This window comes from Salminus brasiliensis, chromosome 1, assembly GCF_030463535.1.
Source record: "Salminus brasiliensis chromosome 1, fSalBra1.hap2, whole genome shotgun sequence".
NCBI classification, from domain to species: Eukaryota; Metazoa; Chordata; class Actinopteri; order Characiformes; family Bryconidae; genus Salminus; species Salminus brasiliensis.
The window spans coordinates 51125489-51147174 of NC_132878.1; the positions used below are offsets into that span (position 1 = coordinate 51125489).

Below are 21686 nucleotides of genomic sequence, written 5' to 3' on the forward strand. Positions count from 1 at the left end.
TCTCCTGCTGTAAACAAAGACAGTAGTTGAATGAAACTTCATGTGCGCCTCGATTTCTGCCTGACTAGAAGTCCATGACCTTACATTCACTGGAGCAGCGGATGAACCTGGATCCACGTGTTGAGCCTATCAGGAAAATCAGATCCGGACAGATCCGGACGCGTCGCTCCTCCTTTACACAGTTTTTCACTATTGAAGCGAATCTTTACACAAACCTGTCCTTTAAACTCTTTTAGACATTTCTGGAGGGACAAGATCCTCCACAGACACGGAAAAACTGAATCAACCAATGGCAGGACGGAGCTCGGTTACCCAGAATGCACCGCAGACCTCAAACTCACATGTTTTCGGTAGTTTATCGTAGTTTGGAGAGACAGTGAGTGTTCAGACACTCAGCAGTAGATCCTACTGATTTTATTGTATTTTGACTCACAGACTCGGTTTATGGTGGTCCTGGTGGTCTGGTCACCATGCAGTGGAGGTGTGTGTGTGTGTTGGTGGGGTGGTGATTGAGCGAGGTGGTCTTCAGTACACTCTTGTTTCTCTTCAGATCGTATAAATCTTTCGCCTTTTACTAAAGATTTCCGTGGGGAGGAACATTATGAGTATCAACTAATTTTTTGATGCCCTGCTGAAAGGCGGGGTTCCTGAACTGGTACTAAAATAAGAGTGGGATCATCAGACGGGGAGAACAGGAGGAGCTGGGAGCTTCTGCGGTTTCTCTGAAGGTCGTGGTCAGTGCTGTAGGCAGTGCTGCTGTGTTTAGTCGGTGAGCAGTAGCGAGATCACAGGCAGTGTGAGCCATGCTGGAGGAATCTCCTTCATCCGGGTATTACAGCTCAGATCCACCTATAAGGAGCACTGGGAGAGTCAGTGTTGATGCCCTGATGCTGCTGCTGCTGCTGCTGAAATGAGGGAGACTTACTTGTGTGTGAAAGGAGAGCTGCAGTGCTGAGAGAGTAGATACGTGTGTGTGTGTGTGATCAGCTACTGAGAGGATTTCACAACATTAGATATGTGTGTGGATCAGGTTTAGGATCAGATCAGGGGTCTGATCTCTCTCTCTATCAGACTGATGATCGGTGTGAAGTTGTGGGGATCTGTCGAGAGTGCTGGTGCACGGAGATCTGTCTCTGTCGTTTGCACGTGCGTGTTGTGGTGGAAGGTGAGTAGACGGGGTGGAGAAGGGTTAAGGGTCGTCCTCCTCGTTAGTATAGTGGACAGTATCTCCGCCTGTCACGCGGAAGACCGGGGTTCGATTCCCCGACGGGGAGATAAGAGTTTTTAACTTTACATATTGAGCTGTGACAATATTTAGTGTAAGTTAAGGTTAAGGTTGTATAAGTCGCTGTTTAACAGATAGGTGTGTACGCTGTGTTTTATGGGCTATAACTCGGGTCTGTGTAAAGAATGGACCAAAGTAAAACTGAGTGAAGATTATTGAACTATTCTGCATAAGTGTATTTGCTCATGGTCTATTATGGTAAATCACTCTCAAAGGCTGTGTTAAAGTCAGCAGAATAGGGTAAAAGCAATTGCTTCAAGGGGTGCTGGTCACCTGAAACTGCCACGGGTGTTTTCTCAGGAGGCAGAGTTTTGTTTGTCCTGGGCCTGTTCAGGATCTTATTATAAGGAGCCCCTGTTGGACTGAGCTACAGTTCACACCTCTGATTCTTTTGCTGTGGAACACACTGTACTGCTAGCTTTAGCATTAGCATCTCAGAGAGTATCACAGTAAGTCTGGTGATTTTGTTGGAGTGTAAAATGTGATTATGTGATGATTGACTAACTGAACGAGAAGCTGCTGTATTTATGGACTGGTCAGTTTGGTCATGCTGGTCATACTGGAGTCGTACAGTACAGATACGCTAAACCTGCCTCAGCTCTCAGCAGCTCCTCGTTAGTATAGTGGACAGTATCTCCGCCTGTCACGCGGAAGACCGGGGTTCGATTCCCCGACGGGGAGGATCACAATTTTTTTGCAGGGAATCGGATCATTTTCTTGTCCGTGCTTTTAGTTTGACTAAGACTGCTTTTAGTCTTCCATCTCAAAGTAAACATAACCCAGTCTTTATACTGACTCTGTGACTCGGACTCAGGGCAGCTCATGCAGGCTTTCTGTCACTGGAGCACAAACACATCTGAGCTGTGTCGTTTCAGCACTGTGCACGATGTGCCTCTGGGGCACACAGCGATTTCTCACTCGTTTATCAGAGAAATCACATTCAGCCTGGCCACAAACCTCTCCAGGCTCCTAGTGGCCATCAAGCTCTCAACTGCACACAGCACTGAACGCAGTGGTTGAAGAACCGGGATTCAGCCAGCACACTGACCCCTGCTGGCCAGGAGAAGAACTGCTGCACCAGGGAAGGCTTTAGGTTAATGGACTGTTTTCAGGAGTCACTGTGGTGAAGTGAACTGCTCTGATTGTGGAAGCTTCTTGTGAAGTTTCTGTGCTTTGAGATCTCATGACTTCATGTTTCTGCACAGGGCTCTGAGTTGCCAAGAGAGAAGACTGCACAGAGAGCAGCAGAGGCAGGACAAGCACAAGCATGTAAGACCACAAGGTAATGTGTGGATACCACAAGTCTAATGATGAAAATCACTGAAACATACAGGGCAAGATATATATCCCTGTATCTGCAAAACAGTTGTTGGAGTAAAGGTGTCTTGAAATACTGTGTATTCTCATAATACGTGCACCTTTACCTTTACCTTTTTTTTTTACCTCTTTTGATTCATGAGTGCTAAAGCTAGAATATCAGAATCCGTTGGCATACCTGTTTCTCAGTGGAAGACCTCTGATATCTGCACTTTCTGTAACTTGTCTTCTTTCACCTCACTGTCTCTGAATTCTCTTTCTTCTGTCCCCATTTCCCACCTTTTCTCTGCCCACCACTCTTGCATAATGAGGTCATGTCACAGAGCGTATTTAACAATTCAGAGGATCACCCTTCACGATTTAAATGTCTACAGTCCCAAGTTACATGCATGCATACCTAGTTTACACGTGTCTTCACATATACAAGTGTGTGTGTGTACCTCAATCTCAGCACTGCTCCTCTGGTCCTGCAGTATCAGTAAAGGTGTTTGGTGTCAGCGTCTGCTGTCTAGTCTCTACTGGTTTTGGGATGGGCCATTGCTGAGACGATTACACAACATACGGACTGTCATTTTGAGAAAGTTTGAACATGCAGTTCATGTTTAATTTTGTTTTGTGCATGTTACACACACACACACACACACACCATATCTAAGACCATGAACTGCAGTGTATGGCTTTTCTATTGCAGATTATTTTAGGGAAATGAAAAACACTTCCCAGTACATAGGAACTAAAATAGTAAGAAGCATTTCTGGAAATTATTTTTTTGTCTGGAAAACATTAATAAATGTATGTAAAAAGATACTGTTGGATGTGCTGCAGTGTTGGTAATCCCTGACCCTCTTCCTTGCCCTCTAACACCAGCGGTCTTGCCAGATCATTGTCCAGCATCACGCCAGCCTCTCACCTTACTGATCTGCTGCAGGGTAGTGTAGCCAGAGGGAGGGACCGGTCTAGGCCTTTCATTCCACTAAGTATAGATTACCATGAGCTGTGAGATAATCGTTCAGATAGAGAGAAATCTAGAAGGGAATGATCAGAACTGGCCAGTCTGGACTGGAAAACATCTCATCCTCTTAGAAGAAGTGAGCTGCCACTGCTGTCTCACCTTGGCAAGGAGAGAGAAATGATCCACTCATCTCAGTGCAGCTCTAGGGCTCACCGTGGGATCATCAACCAGTGGTAACTGACCCTTGTCAACTGATATAAGGCTCCTTTTCCTCCTTGTATCCTCAGTATCATCTGTGCTCCTGTAATCCAAAGCCAGAAGCGCAGTCCACTGGGTACAAGAGCAGATGTGTGAGGCTGGCAGCGTGTAAGCGTGAATCGCTGAGTGAGTTTATTAGAGGGTGTGGACCAGGAACGAGCATGAAGATGTGACATTTCACACGAAACTCCAGCTGCTAAAAGCAGCACCTGCACTGCACTCTCCTCCATCTACTCACCATGAACTCGTACAGTGCCCAGTCTACCACCTTTGAAACTTCTGCTAGCCATAGGTAACATGTACAGAAAGGAGGGGCTTGAATCTGAATCCGGGAGACTCTAGTGCTCTAGGTCTAGTGCTGTTCTCTGCTCTTGCACTGTAACATGCCTTTGCCAAGGTGAGACCATGTGTGAGCTCAAGGTGCGATCATATCAGCCCATGTTGTTGCAGAGGCAAAACTACCTATCGATCGTAGGAGTGAAGGTGACTGGCGGCTGAATTACGAGCCTAATGGAGTGTGTGATGATAGATGACGCATCTAAATCTGGATGGCGAATGTCTATAAAATTGCAAGGCGTCCAGTCTGTGCAGGAGGGGAAGAGTGAGAGAAAGAAAGATGCAGAAATGCATCTCAGAGGAATAGCTCAGATTCTCAGATTCTTATTATTATTATTCATGAAGAACCTATTGACAGACATCCAAATACATCCAAATAGTACGGTTTTAAAAAGGAATCTGTGGAAAAGCTTTCTAAAAAAAACCTTTATGAAAATGTTGCTTTCTAATGGGAATTTGCTTAAAGGCAGCATTTAGAGAACCCTGTTTTCTTGTAGGACACTTTTATATCCCACTGGATCAGCCTCAGATCACGTTAACCCAGTAGGATTCTTTATTAGTGATATTATCTCATAACGAAAGTAGAAAATACCAGCACTGATCATTAGACACCATTACTGATCCAACAGAAACCTTTAATGGCTTGCTTGATTTGTTATTTTAGTGGGGCTGAGAAGATTGGAAGTTTCTTTTTGTAGAAAAAGTAAGCAACTTTGTTTTATAGAGGATACTACCATCTAGTGGACATTCATGTGTTTTTAAATTTAAACATGGAGCTAGTTCACTGGAGTTAACCTGTACATGTGTTGAGTGCAAACTGAAATCCCGTTAAATAAGGTATCATCATTGACTAATGTTTTAATATGAAATGTCTTTGTTAATTATTCGACCAGCTAAAGCTACACAAATGTAGACTGTATGGGTGTGTTTGTGCAGAATCTGGACCAAGCACAGCTTTTCGGGTTGTACCAACTAAAATCAGGCCATTACATGCTCACACACCCTTTACCAGGACACACCCTGATTCGTGTTTTATGTCGAATGAAATACGGGTGAAAAGTCACATTATGAATGGGCACAGTTTGTTTGCCCAGTGCGCTATTTAACCTTTGGTAGAGGTGCTCGCTCCAGCGAGCGAGCACCTCTACCTTCAGTGTTTGAAATGTGAGTGATAGTTATCAGTGCATGTTCATGGTTGAACCTACAAAAGCATGGATTAGCTAAACACAGTTGCAACATTAAGTAATACTGTAACACACGATAGTACGCGATCTAAATAATGTTAATATAATGTCTATATAACACTAATGTAGTCATCTGTATTTGCTTGTGTATAATGTATTCAGGTCATGTCCTCATAGGAATGATGTAGAGATCGCTGTAGTTGTTATTCGTAAGGGCGCACAGGGTCAGCTTGAATGCTTTCTGTGTCTTTGAAGCCTGTTCATGCTAATGAAATAGAACCTACTTGGACACAAATGACACAGTAACTGTTAGATCTAAATATTGAATGCAATATTTTGTTTATAAAAATAAAAGAAACTTAAATTAAGTCTACACTTCAGTCACATCTTAATTGCTTCCTTTCTAATTCATTGAGGCGGTGTACAGATGCAAGTTTACAACTAATGTAGCACTGTGCACATACTTATGGATCTGGCTGTATATACATACACAAAGGTGTATATATCAACACACAACTGACTGAGTCACACATTTCAAACAGGAACTCGTTCAGATGCCCTGAGCATAACTGTATGTGCTCTTTGGTAATATGCAGCAACAGTGGTCAGTGGATGACCCTAAACCTTTACTTTTTCTTATATGGTTGAAGTTTTTAACCAGTACAGGTACCGGTATTAATATTGTTACATAGACTAGTGAAGTATGGGGTAGGAGAAGAAAAATACAGTGCAGTGGAAGAATTACAGCATGGACCCAAATGTGACTGGCTTACCCTGCAGAACTCAATGGCATCATACTCATAATAATAGGTCCATACCATGGTCTCCCTCCAAAATGGAGAAACCATCTGGATTATTTAGCATACAACAAAGTAAAGCAGGGAGAGCTGAAACAGCTCTTGTTGTTTGGCCAAAAGACACCATCAACTCAAAGGGCTTCTGATCAACAACCATCGTAGACAAAGGTAACCGGTCTAGACAGTGTCAGAACTAGGTATAGTTATATGTTGTGGTGTTCTACCACTGGTTGTTCACTCTAGCTCTGCTGAATCTGAGGTGCTTCCATGCATCTCGCTACAGATGCTTTTACATGCTGTTGTTTGTAAATCATTCATTCATTCATTCATTTAATAATTGCAAGAATGGAATGGGTCACTCCAAGCAGTGGCACTTCCGTCTGGATGTTATGGGTGGACAACGTGGGCCGGAGTCGAATGTGGGCATGACAGCTTGCAGATTTCCCTGCTCTTAACACCACATCTACTAAACCTGCCGATACAAACAGTTGAGTTCAGTCAGGAACTGCGTTTTCTGCACTATTGGGATGAGCCGAGTGATGAGTTCACCACCAGCACCCCCTCCTCACTGTGGCTAAACGCAATCAGATCCTCACCGCCGTGTTCCAGCGTGGTGTAACGCCTTCTCAGAAGAATAGACGCTAGCTAGTCACTGTTACAGCAGAGGGGGATGGCTTGATTTCAGGAGAACGGCTTAGTGGAATGGCGTCTGCATACTTTTGGACATGTTGTTTGTATGGCGTCCTAGCAGGCTACCTTTGCTTATCTACTTTGACTGACCCAGCTTCAACGGTGTAGGTCCCGCCCCTGTCTGACTAAACCAGCACTGAACGAAGTGAGCACGGAAACACACACACACACACACACACACACACACAGCGGGTTTCCACTCGAACGCAAGCGACCTAGCAGCCTAGGTACGTAAACCCCCGGCTTTTATGAAGGGCTCGTGTTAGCTAGCATTCATGGAGAGCGACTTCGTACGGGCTGCTCTCCGCGGAGAACCACCTCGAAAACAAGTGTTTTTCGAAATGAAAGTAACAGTAACCTTGCTCATGCCCTAGCCTTCGCACTTTCACTTCGAGAAGTGAATACCCGCACCTTAAACACCCGTTTCTCCTGTAGGAACTTTGCTCTGTCTGTCTGTCAGTCTGTCAGTCACTGTTATTGCTAGCTATCTGCCACACAACGTCCTTTCCTCTGTCCTGCTTCAGCTGACAGTGTTGAGCATGGCGGTGTTCTCTAAGGAGTACGGCTATGTGGTGCTGACAGGAGCAGCTAGTTTCCTCCTCATGGCCCATCTGTCTCATTCTGTGATCAAGGCACGGGTCAAATACAATGTACAGGTGAGTGGACCATACAGCATTACCCACAGGAACACATGCTGATGTATCTTTTCCACTATAGTAAAAGGCAGTAGTGACTTACAGTATATTTCCATGAGGGAAATGCACAAAATGATTGTTGTCTTTTCTTTCTTTCTTGCCTAGTACCCCAGAATGTACAGTGATGACCCAGAGACCGGCCATGTCTTCAACTGTATCCAGAGATCTCACCAGAACACGTATGTGCTCTCTCACACAGTCAATAACAGAGCGGCAATGTGCAGAATGCAGTACTTTCTTCAGCAGTAGGCAGTAGGTTCAAGGTTCCTCTTGTGTGGCACATTCGAGAGATCCTACACAAATAATTCTAGGTGGGCATTGTTTACAGTTATGGCATTCGGCAGACAGCCTAATCCAGAGTAATCATATAACAAACCGTTATACATTATATTAAACATAGTATATTATACAGTATTCAGCAAGGTTGGGCTGTTATTGTTGTGGAATCGTACAGTGGAAAAAAAAGGGAACGTTTGGGAACCTAAAGAGATTTGAGCTCTCAAACACATTTACCCAGACCTTATTTGGGTTGTTAGGGCCTCATTAGAAAAAGCCAGGTGATGCTTGCCAAAAGTTTGAGAAAAGAGAAATGAATGGATTGCAGCAATCTGTAGAAACAACTGGAATCCAGGCACCGAAACGAGTGGAAGCTCGCTGATTGGTGATGTCACGCTTTGGAAACAGGTGGGGAAAACCAAGCCCACCATAGTTCCCAGTTTACAGACATGCTTCAGTTAAAAGGCAGAGCAAGCAAACCTGGATGAGCCAGTCTACTAAATGTGCCTGAAAACAATCAAAACATCTTTGTGCTCTCAGCTATGAGGCTTTATCCTCTAAACGTGTGTGATTTGGGCCTCAGTTGGCTGGAAATTCCTAGCTACATATCGATGTGTATGGGAACAGTTTGGCTGTTTTCCTTAATAAACGCAGCCGTGCTGCCAAATGCCAATGCATACCCTCTACAAACTCCATAAATGCTCCTTAGGAGAAGGCTAGAATGAGAGAGCCAAGCCTTTTTCAGGTAGCTGTTTGATCTGTGTGTAATGCAATGGAGAAATGGAAGTTAACTGGGACCGTTGAGATCAGGTCTGGAAGACCAAGAAAACTTTCTTAGAGAAGTGTTCATAGGACTGTTAGCAACCTTTCCTGCATCTCCACTGCAAGCGTTAGTGTCAGAAGATGTGGTTGGTGTGGCACAACAGATAACACCACTACCTGCCAGTGAGCAAGCTTACCACATGGGAGACTGGGGTTTGATTCCAATAAGATTCCTAACATTGCACTGGCCCACCTCTGTAATATGAGTAACCTTGTAAGTTGCTCTGGATTAAGAATCTCAGCTAAATGCCATAAATGTAAGTTGTCAAAGAGCATAAAAAAACAAAAGGCTGATGCCCTGTGTATTGATGAAATTAATAGCACCCAAGCTCACAGTTATGATTGGAGAATCAAACTCTAGCGTATTGTGACCTTCCATACTATATAAACCACTGCAGGCCTGATGGTACAGTCAGGTATTAGTGCATACTATATTCTTGTGCTACCCGGGACTGTTTGTACTCTGTACAGTTAGTTTGTATATGGACTAATTAAACCTAATTTTGCAAATGTACATGGCCAATGAGTTGACTAGGGTAACAGATTCCTTGTTGCAGTAATGAAATCCTACCTCTGTTCCTGTTCTTCTTGACTGCTGGAGGCGTACAACATCCAGTGAGTACAGTCAGACACAAACATCATGAGATTCTCCTCAGCAGACAGTCGTCTTTATGGTTTTCTGTGTGTCTGTTAGCGTCTGGCTAGTGCTTTGGGACTGATCTGGATTGTCAGCAGGGTGGTGTATGCACACGGATACTCATCTGGAGGTGAGCAGCTGGTTTTCCTCTTTTCATTAGTCTTATGTAGAGGTCATAGGTATGTACAGACACCAGTCATATTGTGTATGTATTGAATCTGTCAGAGTAGCTCACTTTTAAAAACGTATAGTTCATGGTGTTTCATACAGTTACACCACAACCAACATAATTATTCGTTAGAATGATCAATGCTTCTGTGTTTTTCTGGACAGAACCTGCTAAGAGGAAGCGTGGGGCATTTGGGAATGTAGCTTTGCTGGGTCTGTTCATCTGTACTGTGGACAGTGGCATAACCATGCTGGAGTGGAACTGTAGGCCCAAGTGGTCCAGAGGGATTTTTAAAACCGTCTAAATGAAGGCAAGCTACATCCAGCAGACATCCAGCAGGGCTCCATGGCTAGCAGATACTAATGCACATCTGGTTTTAATGTGACTGATTTTTGTCAAGTTAGTTAATAAAGAAAATCTTCCTCAAAACACAATAACGTGTGTAAATGTTTCTCACAATCAGAGCACCTGTCAACCTATAGTCTACCTCTTCACACCTAAAGGAAATCCAGACGATGTACATGTCTTCTATACAGCAAGTTCTTATACAGTGGGGAGAACAAGTATTTGATACACTGCTGATTTTTCAGGTTTTCCCACTTGCAAAGCATGTAGAAGACTGTAATTTTTATCATAGGTACTCTTCAACTGTGAGTGATGGAATCTAAAACAAAAATCCAGAAAAATACATTGTATGATTTTTAAATAATTAATTTCCATTTTATTGTGGGAAATAAGTATTTGATACACCAGAAAAAGAAACTTAATATTTGGTACAGAAACCTTTGTTTGCAATTACAGAGATGAGACGTTTCCTGTAGTTCTTGACAAGGTTTGCACACACTGCAGCAGGGACTTTGGCCCACTCCTCCATACAGATCTCCTCCAGAGCCTTCAGGTTTCGTGGCTGTCGCTGGGCCACACGGACTTTAAGCTCTCTCCAAAGATTTTCTATTGGATTCAGGTCTGGAGACTGGCTAGGCCACTCCAGGACCTTAAGATGTTTCCTACGGAGCCACTCTTTAGTTGCCCTGGCTGTGTGTTTTGGGTCGATATCATGCTGGAAGACCCAGCCACGACCCATCTTCAGTGCTCTTACTGAGGGAAGGAGGTTGTTGGCCAAAATCTCACGATACATGGCCCCATCCATCCTTCCCACAATACGGTGCAGTCGTCCTGTCCCCTTTGCAGAAAAGCATCCCCAAGGAATGATGTTTCCACCAGCATGCTTCACGGTTGGGATGGTGTTCTTGGGGTTGTACTAATCATTCTTCTTCCTCCAAACATGACGAGTGGAGTTTAAACCAAAAAGTTCTATTTTTGTCTCATCAGACCACATGACCTTCTCCCATTCCTCCTCTGGATCATTCAGATGGTCATTTGCAAACTTCAGACGGGCTTTGACATGCGTTGGCTTGAGGAAGGGCACCTTGCGTGCACTGCAGGATTTTAATCCTTGACGGCGTAGAGCGTTACTGATTGTTTTCTTTGAGACTGTGGTCCCAGCTCTATTCAGGTCATTGACCAGGTCCTGCCGTGTAATTCTGGGCTCATTCCACCCCTTCCTCAAGATCATTGATGCTCCACGAGGTGAGATCTTGCATGGCGCCCCAGACCGAGGGAGATTATCCGTTATTTTGCATTTCTTCCATTTTCTAATAATTGCACCAACAGTTGTTGCCTTCTCACCAAGCTGCTTGCCTATTGTCCTGTAGCCCATCCCAGCCTTGTGCAGGTCTACAATTTTATCCCTGACGTCCTTACAAAGCTCTCTGGTCTTGGGCATTGTGGAGATGCTGGAGTCTGACTGATTGAGTGTGTGGACAGGTGTCTTTTATACAGGTAACGAGTTCAAACAGGTGCAGTTAATACAGGTAATGAGTGGAGAACAGGAGGGCTTCTTAAAGAAGAAGTAACATGTCTGTGAGAGCCAAAATTCTTACTGGTTGATAGATGATCAAATACTTATTTCCCACAATAAAATGGAAATTAATTATTTAAAAATCATACAATGTATTTTTCTGGATTTTTGTTTTAGATTCCATCACTCACAGTTGAAGAGTACCTATGATAAAAATTACAGTCTTCTACATGCTTTGCAAGTGGGAAAACCTGAAAAATCAGCAGTGTATCAAATACTTGTTCTCCCCACTGTATGAAGAAGTTCTTCAGCAAAGTCTTCTACTGTCTGCACTCGTTCACTGAAATCTGTGCTTCCGCCCTGGTCTCTGGTAGAAATCCCCAACCCCATCTTCATTTTCTAAGAAGTATTAAATATTAATATGCACAGTCCACTCTTTTGTTGACAGGCTTCTCAAGCAGCAGGACTTAGCTTGGCGCTGTGCTACTCATCACCAGCTAAAGAGAAAAATAATAACGCCAGCTTTTAATCATGTGACAAGATAATCATATCATTAAACTGTCCTTTAAAAATAATCACGGTACCTTAAAAGGATAAACTTCAAACCCTAACGACTTTAAAGACTCCCTCAGAGTCCGAACAACATTGTCCACATTGTCACTGGAGGTCGCCATGTGGAAACATACTAAATGCCCAGCTTCTGGGTAATGTAGTTTAATTTTCACATACAAAACTGTTCGTCTTTAAAAAATCTCACAGTTAATCTTTCACTGATTACAAGTACGACGATTAAAATAGTTATTCGGGATCAGCCTTTGTCCCTAATTAGGATAAGAAACAAACCAGAAGCAAGCAAAAAATTTAGTTTATTTTTAAAACTACATTTCCCAGAATCCTCAGTCAGTGCTGTGCCGGAGAAATTAAGATTTTATTCATTATTTAGAAATAATCAGTCATTTGACAAACAACAAGATGTTTTGGAAATATTGGACGTCTGCTTTACCTCTACTGGACTTAAATGAGATTAAATGTCTGCGTTAGTTAGGAAGAACTAAATGACTGTTCACAAAAGATATTGTTACTTCAAACAATATCTGATATGTGGTTCTCAATCTTTTATGGTTATATTATGTAGGCCTACCTTTATCTTGTTTTAATGTACTAACTTTATCAGAACCTGATTGGCTTCAACTAATACTCTCTGTTTGGAGTGTTTCATTGCTGTTTATAGGCTTGAACTCCACTGTGAAGACAGCATAGGTAATGTGTGAGTGGCAGACTTGGACCACTAGATGGCGCCATAATAGTACCGCCACTGTAACTGAGTTCAGTAGCCAGGATCAATAAAAGACAGTATCTGGTATTTTGTCTTACAAGAAACTGCTTACCACACATGAATCTTCATTAGTGTTGTAGTTTGTTTACTTGTACTTTGCTATATTAATCATAGGTAGTTTACAGTCATTGTGTTCTATGTACTTTTATATATTTCAGATTATATTAATGATGATGTGCAGTGTGGTTGTTTCTAGTGACTTCCTGTTGATTTTCTCTGTAGTCTTTATTAAACACACAAATACACTTTACTGGTATTGGATGCAAATGCTGTCAGAATGGTAGTGAAGCAATAAATAACACTGAATCTTAAGTTGTGTATTTTCCATTCTTGCATAGATGTGTATCCAGTGAGAGAGAGAGGAATCATTCTGTGGGTTTAGATCCCTGTGTTCTTCATATAGAGCTGGTTTTCCCGACAGGGATTGTTTTTATTGTTCTACTGTTCTATTGTTCACTCGTATCACATTCTCCTCTCACCTTCTCATTAAAATATAGTATAAGAATCTGAGAATCTGAGCTATTCCTCTGATGGTCATTTCTGCATCTTTCTTTCTCTCACTCTTCCCCTCCTGCACAGACTGGACGCCTTGCAATTTTATAGACATTCGCCATCCAGATTTAGATGCGTCATCTATCATCACACACTCCATTAGGCTCGTAATTCAGCCGCCAGTCACCTTCACTCCTACGATCGATAGGTAGTTTTGCCTCTGCAACAACATGGGCTGATATGATCGCACCTTGAGCTCACACATGGTCTCACCTTGGCAAAGGCATGTTACAGTGCAAGAGCAGAGAACAGCACTAGACCTAGAGCACTAGAGTCTCCCGGATTCAGATTCAAGCCCCTCCTTTCTGTACATGTTACCTATGGCTAGCAGAAGTTTCAAAGGTGGTAGACTGGGCACTGTACGAGTTCATGGTGAGTAGATGGAGGAGAGTGCAGTGCAGGTGCTGCTTTTAGCAGCTGGAGTTTAGTGTGAAATGTCACATCTTCATGCTCGTTCCTGGTCCACACCCTCTAATAAACTCACTCAGCGATTCACGCTTACACACTGCCAGCCTCACACGTCTGCTCTTGTACCCAGTGGACTGCGCTTCTGGCTTTGGATTACAGGAGCACAGATGATACTGAGGATACAAGGAGGAAAAGGAGCCTTATATCAGTTGACAAGGGTCAGTTACCACTGGTTGATGATCCCACGGTGAGCCCTAGAGCTGCACTGAGATGAGTGGATCATTTCTCTCTCCTTGCCAAGGTGAGACAGCAGTGGCAGCTCACTTCTTCTAAGAGGATGAGACGTTTTCCAGTCCAGACTGGCCAGTTCTGATCATTCCCTTCTAGATTTCTCTCTATCTGAATGATTATCTCACAGCTCCAGGTAATCTATACTTAGTGGAATGAAAGGCCTAGACCGGTCCCTCCCTCTGGCTACACTACCCTGCAGCAGATCAGTAAGGTGAGAGGCTGGCGTGATGCTGGACAATGATCTGGCAAGACCGCTCGTGTGAGAGGGCAAGAAGAGGGTCAGGGATTACCAACACTGATCCTCACGCACAACTGCTGGTCTTATTGCTGGGCAGTACTGATAAAATTCCATACCACAATATTTCCAACATGTGAGCGCATTACAGTATTTTATGCTATTTTAAAAATCGTGTTTGTGCAGGTAATAGACTCAGCAAGACAATCACTGATAATCCACCAGGAGTTTCGTACTTCAGTCAAAGTAGACCACCCACCTGAAGGTGCTGACGAGAAGTTCAGTTTAACTAGACTCTGTTCAGCTTTGTTTAATTAGCTGCACAAGCTGATCATTCAAATCTCAGTCAACTGATATATTTTGTCCCTGAAGATCATCTGATTACTGTAGTAGAGGTTTGTCTTTTTTATAGCAGAAGTTGATTAAGGACTAATTTTAGATGTTTTTTATGCTTAATGAAGTTGGTCTTGGTAATGCTGTTGGAAAAAATTATTGCCATTTCTTGTTCCATATTCCTCTCTCAAATTCACCCCTCAGGGAACATTATTATGTATACAGGAACCAAAATGATAAATTGAGGATTTATCCCAAAATGCTTCTTACTATTTTAGTTCCTATGTGCTGTGAAGTGTTTTGCATTTGCAACAGAGAAGCCTCACACTGCAGTTCACGTCCTGGATATGGTGTGTGGGTGTGTAACATGTCCAACTTTGAGAATTAAGGATTAAGCATGAACTGCATGTTCAAACTTTCTCAAAATGACAATCCGTATGTTGTGTAATCGTCTCAGCAATGGCCCGTCCCAAGACCAGTAGAGACTAGACAGCAGACGCTGACACCAAACACCTTTACTGATACTGCAGGACCAGAGGAGCAGTGCTGAGATTGAGGTACACACACACACACACTCGTATATGTGAAGACACACATGTACACTGGGTATGCATGCATGTAACCTGGGACTGTAGACATTCAAATTGTGAAAGGTGATCCTCCGAAATGTTAAATACGCTCTCCCTCCCCCTCACATACACACGTACGCACACACACACACATATATATATGCTGAGTTTACTTCAATCAGATCATCAATCTGATCTGAGATTCAGAATTAGGCTGAATGAGTTAACGCTTCAAGATACTGATGAAGAGCTAACCTGCCCCTGCTGCTCTCTGTGCAGTCTTCTCTCTTGGCAACTCAGAGCCCTGTGCAGAAACATGAAGTCATGAGATCTCAAAGCACAGAAACTTCACAAGAAGCTTCCACAATCAGAGCAGTTCACTTCACCACAGTGACTCCTGAAAACAGTCCATTTACCTAAAGCCTTCCCTGGTGCAGCAGTTCTTCTCCTGGCCAGCAGGGGTCAGTGTGCTGGCTGAATCCCGGTTCTTCAACCACTGCGTTCAGTGCTGTGTGCAGTTGAGAGCTTGATGGCCACTAGGAGCCTGGAGAGGTTTGTGGCCAGGCTGAATGTGATTTCTCTGATAAACGAGTGAGAAATCGCTGTGTGCCCCAGAGGCACATCGTGCACAGTGCTGAAACGACACAGCTCAGATGTGTTTGTGCTCCAGTGACAGAAAGCCTGCATGAGCTGCCCTGAGTCCGAGTCACAGAGTCAGTATAAAGACTGGGTTATGTTTACTTTGAGATGGAAGACTAAAAGCAGTCTTAGTCAAACTAAAAGCACGGACAAGAAAATGATCCGATTCCCTGCAAAAAAATTGTGATCCTCCCCGTCGGGGAATCGAACCCCGGTCTTCCGCGTGACAGGCGGAGATACTGTCCACTATACTAACGAGGAGCTGCTGAGAGCTGAGGCAGGTTTAGCGTATCAGTACTGTGTAGCACGACTCCAGTATGACCAGCATGACTAAACTGACCAGTCCATAAATACAGCAGCTTCTCTTGAGTTTCGTTCAGTTAGTCAATCATCACATAATCACATTTTACACTCCAACAAAATCACTTACTGTGATACTCTCTGAGATGCTAATGCTAAAGCTAGCAGTACAGTGTGTTCCACAGCAAAAGAATCAGAGGTGTGAACTGTAGCTCAGTCCAACAGGGGCTCCTTATAATAAGATCCTGAACAGGCCCAGGACAAACAAAACTCTGCCTCCTGAGAAAACACCCGTGGCAGTTTCAGGTGACCAGCACCCCTTGAAGCAATTGCTTTTACCCTATTCTGCTGACTTTAACACAGCCTTTGAGAGTGATTTACCATAACAGACCATGAGCAAATACACTTATGCAGAATAGTTCAAAAATCTTCACTCAGTTTTACTTTGGTCCATTCTTTACACAGACCCGAGTTATAGCCCATAAAACACAGCGTACACACCTATCTGTTAAACAGCGACTTATACAACCTTAACCTTAACTTACACTAAATATTGTCACAGCTCAATATGTAAAGTTAAAAACTCTTATCTCCCCGTCGGGGAATCGAACCCCGGTCTTCCGCGTGACAGGCGGAGATACTGTCCACTATACTAACGAGGAGGACGACCCTTAACCCTTCTCCACCCCGTCTACTCACCTTCCACCACAACACGCACGTGCAAACGACAGATCCCCACAACTTCACACCGATCATCAGTCTGATAGAGAGAGATCAGACCCCTGATCTGATCCTAAACCTGATCCACACACATATCTAATGTTGTGAAATCCTCTCAGTAGCTGATCACACACACACACACACGTATCTACTCTCTCAGCACTGCAGCTCTCCTTTCACACACAAGTAAGTCTCCCTCATTTCAGCAGCAGCAGCAGCAGCATCAGGGCATCAACACTGACTCTCCCAGTGCTCCTTATAGGTGGATCTGAGCTGTAATACCCGGATGAAGGAGATTCCTCCAGCATGGCTCACACTGCCTGTGATCTCGCTACTGCTCACCGACTAAACACAGCAGCACTGCCTACAGCACTGACCACGACCTTCAGAGAAACCGCAGAAGCTCCCAGCTCCTCCTGTTCTCCCCGTCTGATGATCCCACTCTTATTTTAGTACCAGTTCAGGAACCCCGCCTTTCAGCAGAGCATCAAAAAATTAGTTGATACTCATAATGTTCCTCCCCACGGAAATCTTTAGTAAAAGGCGAAAGATTTATACGATCTGAAGAGAAACAAGAGTGTACTGAAGACCACCACGCTCAATCACCACCCCACCAACACACACACACACACCTCCACTGCATGGTGACCAGACCACCAGGACCACCATAAACCGAGTCTGTGAGTCAAAATACAATAAAATCAGTAAGATCTACTGCTGTGTGTCTGAACACTCACTGTCTCTCCAAACTACGATAAACTACCGAAAACATGTGAGTTTGAGGTCTGCGGTGCATTCTGGGTAACCGAGCTCCGTCCTGCCATTGGTTGATTCAGTTTTTCCGTGTCTGTGGAGGATCTTGTCCCTCCAGAAATGTCTAAAAGAGTTTAAAGGACAGGTTTGTGTAAAGATTCGCTTCAATAGTGAAAAACTGTGTAAAGGAGGAGCGACGCGTCCGGATCTGTCCGGATCTGATTTTCCTGATAGGCTCAACACGTGGATCCAGGTTCATCCGCTGCTCCAGTGAATGTAAGGTCATGGACTTCTAGTCAGGCAGAAATCGAGGCGCACATGAAGTTTCATTCAACTACTGTCTTTGTTTACAGCAGGAGAATAAAGCCTCTACAGTGAGAGCAAACACAGGACAGCATGATTCAGCCGATCCAGCTGGTTTATAACTTTAATAGAGCTCATTTCCTCTGTTTCTCTCACATTAGACCTGATACACACCTGATGTTCACCACCATCTACCCTGAACACAGCGGTAACACCACCAGCACGGATCACATACCCGCCATCTTCTTAATGCTAATATAAAAAAATCATATTCCATATGTCCATAAATATCTAGACACTCTTTCTAATGAGTGAATTCTGTTACTTTAGGAAGTCATTTAAAAAACATGGGTTTGAGGTGTTGAGCCTTGTCTGAACTGTGCTCTCAGGAGTGATGGAGCTCCATCCACTACATTTGGGATGAGTCGGAGTGGAGGAGTGTTATCTAAAACTAATCCTCCAACAAGACTTTAATCTTACTTTAATGATAGTTCATTATTATTTAATTTAATTCTACATTACCACGTTATAAAAATACACCGATATTTGACACTGGGGTCTCTCTGGACAAACAGAGTGATAAGAACCCCCAGCATGCAGAGGAGTTTCCGAGTGAGGCGGATGCTGTTTATATGTCATGGAGGAAGAGGAAAGAGGTATTGACGATCTTTTCAGCTGCTCTCACAATGCGCTGGAGGGTCTTATGGCAAGACTCAGTGCAGGTGCCGTACCACACAGTGATGCAGCTGGTCAGGATGCTCTTGATGGCACCTCTGTAGAAAGTGCACATGATGGGGGTTGGGGCTCTGGCTCTTCTCAGCTTGTGGAGGAAGTAGAGGCGCTGGTGAGCTTTCCTGACCAGTGATGCTGAGCTGTTGCTCCAGGACAGGTCCTCTGAGACGTGAGGACCCTGAGACTCACGACTGCACCCCGTCGCACAGTTCCAACACTTTCGCTGAGTTTGTGGACGACACAACTGTAGTAGATGTCATCAGGAACATTGATGAGACAAGCTCCTCTTCATCAACCTTTCTCCTCCCACAATTTCCAATGTATATAAGGCCCTCTCAAAATACCCCTAATCAGACTGGGTTGACCGTGACCGATCGAGTTGTACATCTCTGTGTGTATCAATAAACTCATCAACACTGAAGATTCAGGAGTCTCCTGGAGTCTCCTGTCTCCTGACTCCTGAATCTGTCTCCTGGACGCCGGATTTCTAACACTACAGAGACGAGGTGAACCAGCTGCTCCTGTGGTGTGGACACAGTCTCTCTCTGAACGTGGAGAAGACAAAGGAGGTTGTTGTGGACTTCAGGAAAATGCACTCCCAGCATGCTCCTCTGTCCATCAACGGTGCTGCGGTGGACAGAGTGAGCAGCACCAAGTTCCTGGAAGTGCACTCACTGTCTCTCCAAACTACGATAAACTACCGAAAACATGTGAGTTTGAGGTCTGCGGTGCATTCTGGGTAACCGAGCTCCGTCCTGCCATTGGTTGATTCAGTGTTTCCGTGTCTGTGGAGGTTTTACACAGTTGTAGGACACTTCGGAGAGAGATAAATCAGTAAATATAGAAGAGATTTAGTTTAATTCAGCTGTAGCTATACAGATATGACCGCTACGCCGGCTATTCTGCCGGAGGAAACACGGATCCGGATCGGAGTTGTCTGCTATCTGGGTACTCTCGGAGTCTGCTAGCTAACGATTTAGAGGTTCGTTTCCTCTCCGTTTTTTCAGCTCATCCCTCGAACTGCTGCTCGTTAGAGCCATTTCGAATAATGTGGCTCAGGTATCTGATGTAAAAGTGCTGCATAAAAGCATATTTAATACAAAAAGTAAAATATGGGGGGAAAAATCCCAATGGCTATCTGGCGACACACAGCGGGGAAAAGATGCAACACTCCCACCACAAACTCCAGGCACACAATGTTAATGTTAAAACACTGTTAAAAAAGTAAAGCTCCAACCCTCAGCTCTCTCAATTCCTCGAATGTTCGACCACCTTAATGGACCCCTCCTCAGTCATTTCAACAGCCTAAGTCTTAACCAGCTCCTCCCTTTCGTCTCCACACACACCACAGTGTGTGTAAACTCCACTATGCCCTCAGGAGTGATGGAGTTTAAGGTGTTCACTCTCCCAGCTCAGTTAACAAACCACCATCATCTCCATCATCTTCCTCTCCTTCACCTGTCACTGTCTGAATGAAGAGCTTCGGCCGGATTGGCTGAGTGCCTCTGATTGGTTTATGTTAGAGCATAAGTCATAGCAGGTGGTAAAATCACAGCACAGGTTGTAGTGTTGTGAACTGATGTCCCTTTAGCAGAGTGAAACCCCCTGTAAACCAGTTCAGACCCTTTATTTATCTACATTAATCTTCATCATTTTATTTAGATGTCGATACAGGTTGGGACATTTAGACAAAGGCAGTGGGTTCGGGCTTTGTCTAATTTGTATATACCCTATAATAATATGCTGAAGTGATTTGCTAGCCTGCTGTTATTGGGCTTAGGGCTTTCAGCATTACAGTAATGTATTTCAGGGTTCCAGGGTTCATGCAGTGTACAGTTCAAAGGAATTAGCTGTTTAGACTTAGATGCCAAGGTTCTGCTATTTGACACTTCATTCATCTATAATCTAATCAAATTAAATGTATTGGTATAGCGTGTTTTACAACTGGTGCTGTAAAAAAAGCAGCTTTACAGAATCAGTAATCAGCAAGAGGACAGGAGATCAACAAGACATAAAAATTTGACACCCCCAGTGAGCTGCCAAAAGCCACAGTAGCAAGGAAAATCTCCCTCAGAGCTGGAGGAAGAAACCTTGTGAGGAACAAAGACTCGAATGGGGGACCCATCCTCCCTCCTCTGGTCAGAACTATTTATAAATTATTGATAAAGTCACCGTACCACTGCATTAGACTGTTCTACTGCTCGGGTGTGCAACATAATTATATCACAATGTGATAATCATAATATTTATGATTTCATATAACTCAATATAATCATAGTAGAGATGGAAGAGTAATGAGAGTAATGATGGTAATATTAGTAGACGCTGGTAGTAGTGGAAGGAGGGTGGTAAGCTGAGCTAAACAAATGAGTTTTTAGCCTAGATTTGAAGATTCAGACCCGAACATTTTCTGGAAGGTTATGCAGAGTTGTTGGGGGGGTGGGGGGTTTATGTCAACTATCTATATTAATCTGCATTTTATTTAGCTGCTGCTACAGGTGGTGATACTTAGACAAAGAAATCTATCTCCTATCTGAAAACTGTTGTTTTTGAGATGTGGGGTTTCTTTTGTGAGCAGTCTCAGTTGCAGTGAAACCTGTGAGGCAGCTCAGCCATCACCGCAGACCGGACATTTAGTTTGCAGCTCTGAATACAGTTAAACTCCCCAGTAAAACAACCTAAACCTCAGTGCAGGAATGAGTCCAACTCTTCAGCTTACTGTCTAGAGACGGACAGACTGCAGAGCACAGTGCCCAGGGAACAGCTTCATTATCGAGCCCATCTGATCTCAGTAAGTGTTCGAGTGATGGAGGTCCTGCTGTGAAGCACAGGAGAGGGAATTAGACGACATATGCTGAGATACCTTTTGAACTGCTTCTGAAGTCTAGGCAAATCTTCTAGGCAGGTTAATTCTCTGTGTACTTTGCTCTGCATTTTGCTCTAAAGGCAGAACAGGTTTGTGATGTTCACCGTGGATCGTGGACTCCCATGCTGAAGCTGAAGATGGAGGGTGCTGCTAGGTATAAACGTTTAACACGTTTATACCCCGCAGTTTACGAAGACCATCCCAACGAGGCCCAGGGACTTCATATTTAACATGTCCGATAAGGAGACAGGGTAATCAGACTGGATTTAGCAGCGATGATACAGAGGTTTCGATCCTATTGCTAACTTTACGTTTGATTGCGAGTGAAATGATTTTGATAGATAACGCTTATGCATGATTAAATTATAAT

General features: G+C 43.8%; 1 protein-coding gene and 6 non-coding genes across 9 annotated transcripts; 4 read left to right on the top strand and 3 right to left on the bottom strand.

The window, feature by feature from the left end:
* The first annotated feature begins 530 nt into the window (after window positions 1-530).
* LOC140538328 (U5 spliceosomal RNA) lies at window positions 531-645 on the top strand. Its single transcript, XR_011977739.1, has one exon. It is a non-coding gene; the product is annotated as a U5 spliceosomal RNA (small nuclear RNA).
* Window positions 646-1202: 557 nt separating this feature from the next.
* trnad-guc (transfer RNA aspartic acid (anticodon GUC)) lies at window positions 1203-1274 on the top strand. Its single transcript has one exon. It is a non-coding gene; the product is annotated as a tRNA-Asp (tRNA).
* A 620-nt stretch (window positions 1275-1894) lies between these two features.
* trnad-guc (transfer RNA aspartic acid (anticodon GUC)) lies at window positions 1895-1966 on the top strand. Its single transcript has one exon. It is a non-coding gene; the product is annotated as a tRNA-Asp (tRNA).
* Window positions 1967-2213: 247 nt separating this feature from the next.
* mgst3a (microsomal glutathione S-transferase 3a) lies at window positions 2214-9855 on the top strand. 3 transcript variants are annotated; one of them, XM_072681942.1, is made up of 7 exons: window positions 2214-2378; window positions 2491-2567; window positions 7344-7475; window positions 7620-7693; window positions 9170-9227; window positions 9307-9379; window positions 9583-9855. In XM_072681942.1, exons 3-7 carry the CDS (start codon window positions 7359-7361, stop codon window positions 9720-9722), a joined length of 462 nt encoding a protein of 153 aa, XP_072538043.1. In that variant the 5' UTR covers window positions 2214-2378; window positions 2491-2567; window positions 7344-7358; the 3' UTR covers window positions 9723-9855. The 3 variants fall into 3 exon arrangements, with proteins under 3 accessions (XP_072538043.1, XP_072538051.1, XP_072538035.1); XM_072681950.1 differs by lacking the exons at window positions 2214-2378; window positions 2491-2567 and adding an exon at window positions 6794-6964; XM_072681934.1 differs by lacking the exons at window positions 2214-2378; window positions 2491-2567 and adding an exon at window positions 6965-7046.
* Window positions 9856-15831: 5976 nt separating this feature from the next.
* trnad-guc (transfer RNA aspartic acid (anticodon GUC)) lies at window positions 15832-15903 on the bottom strand. Its single transcript has one exon. It is a non-coding gene; the product is annotated as a tRNA-Asp (tRNA).
* A 629-nt stretch (window positions 15904-16532) lies between these two features.
* On the bottom strand, window positions 16533-16604 carry trnad-guc (transfer RNA aspartic acid (anticodon GUC)). Its single transcript has one exon. It is a non-coding gene; the product is annotated as a tRNA-Asp (tRNA).
* Window positions 16605-17128: 524 nt separating this feature from the next.
* Window positions 17129-17243, bottom strand: LOC140538353 (U5 spliceosomal RNA). The gene has a single exon (XR_011977744.1). It is a non-coding gene; the product is annotated as a U5 spliceosomal RNA (small nuclear RNA).
* Between the last annotated feature and the right edge of the window lie 4443 nt (window positions 17244-21686).

Bases quoted from the DNA above. Each gene is read 5' to 3' on its own strand.
- mgst3a (XM_072681942.1), top strand. From the start codon at position 7,359: ATGGCGGTGTTCTCTAAGGAGTACGGCTATGTGGTGCTGACAGGAGCA. The intron at 7,694-9,169 runs GTATGTGCTCTC...TCCTTGTTGCAG, and splicing joins CAGAGATCTCACCAGAACAC to TAATGAAATCCTACCTCTGT. The intron at 9,228-9,306 runs GTGAGTACAGTC...TGTGTCTGTTAG, and splicing joins CTGGAGGCGTACAACATCCA to CGTCTGGCTAGTGCTTTGGG.